Genomic DNA, 9,090 nt, shown 5'->3' with positions numbered 1-9,090 from the left:
TTATATCTCCGCGTGAACCCACCGCTTCTCAATCGCTTCTTTCCCTGCCTCTCAGCCTCTTCCTCCGTCCTTCCTTCCTTCCTTCCTTCCTGTCAAACCGAGCTCGTAGCCGCAAATTAGCTGCTCACGCGGCGGCTAAAAGAAAATTAAAAGAGGGTTCCCGCCTCTCGGCAACCCCTTTGCCTTCCCCCTTGTTTTTAGCATCCAGGGAGGCGAGGCTTTATCCTCCTCGCAAAATTTCAGAATCCCATCTCTCCTTCGAATGTGGCACCATTTTCGCATTGCATTTCCGAGTACGAATTCATAATGTCGAATATCCATCAGACATTTCTAGATACTAAGAATCTACGAGATAATAGCGTTTTTCAAGCGTTATGTATTCTTGACGATTCGTCGTGAGTTCGCGATCTACCAGCAGATGCGCGATTAACGTGTAATCTATACAAGACGTGACAATGTATACAAAGAACCCCTGCAACGCCAATCTTCGTCTTTTCTTATCGTAGTGATCAAAGTACGTGTTAATTACGTGTACGAGCGAGATGTCGCGCGATAAGATTGAAATCGCAATGTCTAATTAAGAAACCCGCGCGACGGTAGAAAATTAAAGTCGAGTGAAGCGGTAGGATATGGATGGATGGATGGATGGATGATTGATTGTTCGCATCAAAGAAACGCGCTTTTTTATAACGATTAGCAATACAAGTCTGTCTTCGACAAACGATCCGCGACGATTGTTTGAAAGATTCATTGACGTCATATTATAGAAAAACTGTGTGATCACTATGCACACAGATAAAATAAAAATGAAAAAAAAAGAAAGAGAGAATTTTCTATGTAAACAAAATACAAAAACTGATCATGCACAGGGTAAACGAGGGTATGATGGCCATACGGAAAAGATGGCCCATAGGTTGTAATTTTTTCAATAATCGCTACATAGGGCGCTTTTTTAATCATTATCAAAAATAATCGATATTTACAGTAGTTTATGCGCATACATTATTCGAAATAACGATATTGTGTATCTTATATCATATTTTTACTTTCGACTACCTGCAAAGTTTTTCATTTGTCTACTAAAAACTGTTATAACATCGAATAAATTACAGTTAAGTAATCGACGTTAGACACATTATAAAGATATGTAAATTGTTATAGGAGCTATAATTTTTATTTTCGTTTTCACTAATTTTTTATAAATATTATGACCATCTTTCCGTGACTATGGTCATCTTTCCCTTAAAAATTGGGTAAGATGGCCAATGCTTATGTCGTACTATTTTGATAATATAAAATTTCTATTAAATATTTTCCTTTTAATTTTGATAATATTACGTAATTTAAACTTCAGTGAAGATAATACGCCAAATACTTTTAAAAAATAACAAAAATGAAAGTATGTTTTTTGCATTTAAAAAAAACTGTGGCCATCTTACCCGAGTTTACCCTATGCGTTTCGTTGTCGATTCGGCCACCGGGAGAGTCTGTTATTACAGTTGTAAGCGTCGAACTTAATCCGCCTTCGCGATCGCTTCGTGGCCAATCCCCATCCCTCATTCCCCATAGTATAATCCCGTAAAAGATGTAAATTTGCACTCTTCGTCTCTCTGTCTTTCATGACTGTCTGTCAACGTGTATCAATTCGAATCGTACAATCGCGTGTGTGTACTGTCGGATTTAGCCGACGTGGCGTGTGTTTCGGGGTCGGAGTAGTCGGATAGTTACAAGCGCGGGTTGCAACGGGTCGGTGTAATGCGCTACCCACCCACTGGCAAATATTCGCAGATGTGAGCCGAGCAACGAAAATTCGGCTTTGCAGCACTCGTGTGTCGGCGTACTAGCTAACAGGATTTATTTGTATCTACGTGTACGTACCGCGCGTTCCGCATTTCAAAGCCCTCTCTCTCTCTCTCTCTCTCTCTCTCTCTCTCTCTCTCTCTCTCTCTTTCTGCTTCTCTCTGCATCCGCTGGGTTGAATTGATATATATATGTGTAGGTATATACTATATATCTGCTGCTGTACGACTACACGCAACGTACATATAGCGAGATGGTGGTCGGGAGAGAGAGAGAGAGAGAGAGAGAGAGAGAGAGAGAGAACTGAGCTAACTAACGGGCTAGCAGTTCATTAGAGATCGCTAAACTCTAGGGTGGCTCGTAACGGGGAGAAAGGGATGAGGATTTCGTTATTGCACGATATGCGTTCCGTTCGAGAAAAGGATAGTCCGTCATTGAATTTTCTCTGAAAGTAGAGATCCGTACTATAAATTCCGACATATCCACCACCTATGTGCAGAGATGAGTGTCTGCAGTTATTAAAGTTATTAAAGAAAGAAGCGATTCTGATGAATCGGACAGAGATGTGTATGTTTCCTTCTATATCAATATCTGTGTCGCATCACCGGACATTGCGAGCGGAAATGAAGCGCTCGTAAACACGAGAGAAAGAATGAATGGCGGCGAGACCAAAGGATCCTCCCCGAAGATCGATCGCGCGGCGAATGCAACGGCGATGCTTGTCGGCGTCTATCGATCGAATGCCGATAGTCTAAGGATCGGTTCTCAGTGGATAGCAGCAAGTTATTATGTAATGGGACAACGTATGCGGCAATATAAAATCGACTTGTAACGTCGTGACGCGTCTTCCGCGCGCGCCGCACGAGAGAGGTATAAGATCCATGTACAATGCACGAAACGACAGTTAGAGAGGACGCGAACGTCGACTGTATACACCGACACAGATAAACGATTGAGATCCTTGATACATTGGACCACCAACGAATAGGAGATAGCACGTCTTGGCTTAACACGGTAAATTAACTGTAAACAGTACTGTGCGTGTGTCGCACCCTCCGCGATAGCATCTTTATGGTAAACTCGGGTAAGATGGCCCATAGTTTTTTAAGATGCAAAAAACATACTTTTATTTTTGTTAATTTTTAATAGTGTTTGGCATATATTATCTTCACTGAAGTTTAAATTACGTGATATTATCGAAATTAAAAGGAAAATATTTCATAGACATTTTATATTATCAAAATAGTACGACATAAGCATTGGCCATCTTACCCAATTTTTGAGGAAAAGATGACCATAGTGACGGAAAGATGGCCATAATATTTATAAAAAAATAGTGAACACGAAAATAAAAATTATAGATCATATAACAATTTACATATCTTTATAATGTGTCTAACGTCGATTACTTAACTGTAATTTATTGGACGTTATAACAGTTTTTAGTGGACAAATGAAAAACTTTGCAGGTAGTCGAAAGTAAAAATATGATATAAGATTCACAACGTTATTTCGAATAATGTATGCACGTAAACTACTGTAAATATCGATTATCTTTGATAATGACTAAAAAAGCGCCCTATGGAGCGATTATTGAAAAAATTGCAGCCTATAGCCATGATACCCTAGTTCACCCTATGTCTCGTCGTAACTGGATTTAAAAAGAGTGATAAAGACATGAAGCATATGTCGTCATAAAATAAAAAACTCTTTTTTTTTTCTTTGCGATATGAAAAAAATGTTTAAATTTGAAGCTTATGTCATAAAAATCGCATGTACGAAACGTTTTTAATGTTTTAACAAGACGTAGAAGGAGACACGCACAATGGATCGATCGATCGTTATTCTTTCGCGATTCCCAAGTCCGTATTAGGTCGCGCACAAATCTATCACGTCTCGAAAGGCGTGCCGAAGCACTCCTTTGAGAGGTCAAGATCCATCAATCCGAACCGTATGCAGGCGCACCGGGACCACCGCTGGGAATGCTGGCGAACAATCTGCCAAGTCATCCCCGACCGATCTTGGCACATTCGTCAACTTCGTGGCTTCGTGTGTCACCTCCTCAGGCTGACGTGGGAAATCTAGTAATCCACGTTGAATTCGACAGAAAAATTTTACGCGTAGAAAGATTTTTCAGAATTTCTTCTTTATGCAGAATTTTGCGAGGAATTAATTCTTCACTTTTTATGCCTTTCAAAAAAAATTTATAATTATAATAGATATATTATAATAAATTATTAATATATATTTATGAAAACGTTTTTCTCTATTACTTTTTTTTCCATAGAATACGACATAATCATCGAGAATCATCGACATTTAATTTCTCTGAGACAAAAGATTCTACAATTAAAAAAAAAAAAGAGTATATCCTCGAGCGATACATAAAGATGAATTGCCGACAGAAGCGGCAGCCGTCTCGCCAGCGCGATGATCTTTTAACGATCGCATCACCGATCATAAAATCCGCGACCTCTGATTAGACGAAAAGCCGTCCGCGGTGAGAGGTATGGCCGAGATAAATTTCAAGCTTGGACCCTAATGACAAGGGTGTGTTTACGGTAGGTAGATAGATGTCTACTGTACGACTAATTTCTCTATAGTTTTAGAGCCTGCGGGCTCCCGGGTATACGATTCTCTTATTCTTCATTAACTCTGATTGCCGTCAGATTATTATTACGGCCTTGCATTACTTGTCATCCGCGCACGTCACTGAAAAACAAAGATATAAGCGAGGTATGAAGATTTATTGGATTTCGGATTTTCGGTTAAAAAAGTATCAATGTATTTGTAAATTAAAATCGAATAAAAAATATGCGTCGCTTCGTTTTTTGCAACGCGGCTCGATCAGGTCCGACCGCCGTCGCTGAGCCTCGAACACGAATTGAGATTATAAATCAGGTAATCAACCGCCATAAAAGTCCACCCACACGAGCGCACGTGCTTTTTTTCTGGGACCTTGCACGATTTTTAATGCCCGGTATATTCGGATCGCGGTGTGCGCGTCTATCCTCAAAATCTCGAGATACGACAGCGATTCGCCACGCGGGGCCCGTGACGTCACGACAATTGTGGTCCCTGCGTATCCACCCCAAACGAAACACGTCGGTGATGAAGAAGATCGCCGAGAATCAGCTGGCTTTCATAATTTTCTATGCTATTTACAGGGATATTAATATTTAACGCTATTTTTTTAATTTCGCGCGATACAGAGGACGTATACATGGTTCTCTCTTTAATACAACTATACATGCACGCATATCTAATTTTTTTTCCAGGCCGTCATTTTTTTATGCAAATTTCAGCGTACGTCTATTATATTACGTAGACTGTGACAGAAATGTTTCCGAGTAGCTTCAGCGCACGAATAACTCAAACGTTTCCTGATTAATATTCCCGCCGTCGTTCGGGTCAATCATTCTACGCTGTGCAAAGTGAGACGAGATGAAATAAAATCCAGAAATTCAGTTTATTCTGCTCGGAAACGCGGCGGGTTTATTAATCCAATAATGATCACCGCGCGCGCGTGCTCTTCGCGAGTAAAAAAAAAAAGAATGAAGAAAGCATATTTGATTTCCTATCCTTCTAGAAGGTCCGAGTTACGTCGTCGAGCGTTTGCACGAGTAATCTAATTGTGTAGAGATACTCGTACGTAGGATGGAATATGATAAAGGGAACACAAACTCTAACACATCTGGTGGAAAACTAATAACATTTCCCTCTATTTTATAAACGTAATTTGAAGACGTTTCACATTTTTCTTTATTATAAAAATAAGATTATAAAATTTAATATATCTTCGCTTAAATGCATTACGTAATTATTATGGCGCGTACAAAGGATACTAATCTACTCTATGATATGCATTATTGCAAAATTCATATTGAGTCGGCTAATCGGGGAAAGCTTATAGGTCAGATTCCCTCATCGACTTAATTATCTGCGGTTACCTAATGATTATACATATATTATCAATTGTATAAATTTATCTTTTAAAGTCTTTAATCGTATTACTTTTGTAATGTAACACGTTATGTACAAATACCACCATTTTAAATGTATCAAAAATGCGACATGTGGCACCAAAACTGCTGTATATAAATCTCAATATTCGTTGGGCACACAATATTATATGTACAGCTGTGTGTTAAATATTTGATATAACATAAATGACAATTATATCTTTTATCGAGCCATCGATACATTTTTATATACATGATGATATTATATTTTATTACATCTCTCTTCTAAAATAATGTATTCATGATGATATATCGCGCACAGCGCAGAAAGAAGAGAGAGGCAACGATCACGACAAGCCAGAAAATCACTGCAGCTTAATTATAGTTTAATTAAGAAAACAATCATAAAAAAACTATAAAGTCTTGCCCGCCAAAGCAGCCGCTTTAGAGAGCACAATTTGGATGTCCATCGATGGAAAATTCTAAACGTAAATAAAATATATTATTTTTTATACTGTTCTGCAATAAATATATAAATGCATATATACAGGGTGTTTTGTAATTGGTGAAAAATCTGCTAATAACAGATTCTTGAGATCATTTGGAGTCGATTTTTCCTCAGCGAAAATATCGAGAGACGTCATCATTTTTTGCAAGTTTCTAATTTTTGTCATTATATATCTTTGTAATTAAGTCTTAAATTAAAATTCTATTATAGTAAACTCTATCTAAAATTGACTGAAAAATGTAATTTTGGTAATTTTTTTTTAACTTCAAAAAATTTAGTTTGCGAAAAGCGCCTCTTTTTCAATCGCTTATAACTCGCGCGCGGTGATCATTGATGCCCCGACATTTTCGCTGAGAAAAAATCGTCTCCAAATGATCTTAAGAATTTGCCATTAGCAAATTGTTTTTCACCAATTACAGGATACCTTATATATATATATCTTACCTGTAAGAGTTTAACATTTGCAGCAAAGTCGCCAGCCAGTAACTGGTCCCTTAATAATCTAAAAATATATATACACACGTGTTAGAGAATGACAAAGATTATTGCTATAGATACAATAAAATTTCTTTACTTACAGAATCATGGCACAGCAGATATGTATGAGAAAACTGAATCTATTCTCATCAGCAAACAAGGAATCCCATATTCTCATAACATCTGGCAGGGGAAACTCTTGCGATAGAAGAAGTGTCAACCATCTAGTTCCAAACAGAGGAGAAAATTACAATGAAAATAATAAAATAAAAACAAGGATCGCAATAATGATAATAATGATAATCATTAATGTAAATATACAATACCTAAAGCTGTAATATTGCGGACACAGTTCTTGTCGATGCAGATGCAACCAAATTTCGGGATCATTGGCTTTAACTTGATTCGTCAATTTACTCATCATTGAATTAATTCCAAATTCAGCTTCATCCAACGTCTTTATAAAGAAATCACGTATTTCGCCCATTAGATTGGTAAAACAGAAGAAAGTGTCTGCTTCAGCATGTCCTACAAAAGGAGAAACATTTATTATCATTGACAAATGTTTAGAAAGTATTCTCATATTATTATTAATACACACTTCTCCACGTTGGATCTGGATCACAAGCAAATGCGTGATATATAGGTCCGACTATTTCATTCATACCCTGCACATAACCTTGACCAGGATTTAACTTGGCATATAAAAAGAGTATTCTCTCTAAAACTTCCCAATGTGCTTCTCCATTTTCAGCCAACGGTGCGTAATCTTCTGCAGCTTTTCTGACAGAGACTGCTATCTAATAGATAAAATATAATAAAAATGTAATGAAAATCTAATGAAAATATAATTAGACTATAATAAAACTATAATAAAAACATAATGAAAATATAATGAAACTATAATGACAGTACAACATAAACCATATCTGTATGATGTTATGGAACTATTTTATTGATATACTTTGTACATCTATATAGAAAATGTAAAAACGTATAATAAAACGGCTTTTTTTTCTGAGAAAGTTAAATTTTAACAAAACATGTTACTCTACTTCATTTATAATACCTGCTGTTTTCCGTTCAGTGTAAAGGCAAGGATAAGTAAAGTCTATTAATAAATTTAATAAAAAGTTGGTGATGGAAACTTTAATTGTTCATAATTTGTTACCTTGATCACTCCTAATCCCTTCCTTTCAACATTTGCGCTTTTCAGTACAGTATGTTGAACTCTATTATGTAAACGTTGCTGACCATTAGCACTCACTATCTTTTGACATGGATAATCAGTACCTTGTTGAAAAAATGATATGTCTGGACATAACCGTCTGTATAAGTATAATTTGTCATTAATCTTTTATTCTTATCAACAGAGAGCTGCTTTTAACGCAGAATTATACAATTCAATACTTACCTAACATCTTTATCGATCTGAAGGAGAACTTCGTTATCTTTAAAGTACGTTTGCCATTTACTGTCTGGATTTAAGTTGAGAGGATGATCATGTAACGTTACATCAACTCTCTCTTTGTCATCTGTATTAGATTCTCCAGGCATAACAATGAGATCTTCTACAATTCAAGCAAATAAAAAATTATTATATATAACAGTTTTAAGCATTGTATATTATTTTCATTGTACAAATGTCATTTCCTATTCTTACCGATAAAGGTGTTATACAATTCCCTTTTGCGCTTCAGAGTCTCCGACCAAGTGGATCTTTTCGGTGGCAAGTAGTTAAGCAATAACTTCCAGCATAGAGGCCTCAGGCCACCAGGCTCGTCAGGTACGCCTATAATAAAAAAATCAGATAATTAGAGAAAGACATAAAATGTCGCGGTGTCAGGATCATCATGACAGATTGGAATCAAATCACATGTGACAAACGTACCATGGAAACATATTTTGCCGAGACTGACGGTATCTATCTCGTCTGCGTTAAGAACATCGTCGAATTCGCACAATCTGCAAAATATCACTCTCGTTAATGCACAGATATAAACTCTTATCTGCCTGAGAATCTCAACACCTTACCTTTTTCGCAGGATACTCATTGTTCGATGAACATGCGGAAACTTGCGAAAACAACACAAAACGGAGTTCCAGTAGCGCGAGGAGTTTCTAATCGTAAATTTACTGTTCCTTATCGGCATTTGGTAGGCGTGTACAGCGACGTGCGAAGCGATATATCCGTTTTTCTCATTATTGACAGCGGATTGTCAGATCGACACGTGTAATATTCGCTTTTCAAATTATTACAACAGCGACAGACAGCCAGCTGTCACAGACAACGACGATTACTGGTCAACTGGTCACTGACACTACACCACCAACTCCACACTC

General features: G+C 37.2%; 1 protein-coding gene across 1 annotated transcript; it reads right to left on the bottom strand.

The window, feature by feature from the left end:
• Positions 1 to 5,500: 5,500 nt before the first annotated feature.
• On the bottom strand, positions 5,501 to 9,068 carry LOC140664829 (TBC1 domain family member 13). The gene is made up of 10 exons (XM_072890333.1): positions 8,782 to 9,068; positions 8,639 to 8,712; positions 8,411 to 8,539; positions 8,162 to 8,318; positions 7,919 to 8,075; positions 7,349 to 7,547; positions 7,074 to 7,275; positions 6,849 to 6,971; positions 6,715 to 6,772; positions 5,501 to 6,244 (listed from the first exon to the last, which is right to left on the bottom strand). The coding sequence occupies exons 1-10, from the start codon at positions 8,898 to 8,900 to the stop codon at positions 6,176 to 6,178; spliced, it is 1,287 nt and encodes a 428-aa protein (XP_072746434.1). The 5' UTR covers positions 8,901 to 9,068; the 3' UTR covers positions 5,501 to 6,175.
• Positions 9,069 to 9,090: the final 22 nt, after the last annotated feature.

Source organism: Anoplolepis gracilipes, chromosome 4, assembly GCF_047496725.1.
Source record: "Anoplolepis gracilipes chromosome 4, ASM4749672v1, whole genome shotgun sequence".
NCBI classification, from domain to species: domain Eukaryota; kingdom Metazoa; phylum Arthropoda; class Insecta; order Hymenoptera; family Formicidae; genus Anoplolepis; species Anoplolepis gracilipes.
Note: the sequence above shows the minus strand (reverse complement) of the source record. Positions and strands in the feature narration are given on the sequence as shown.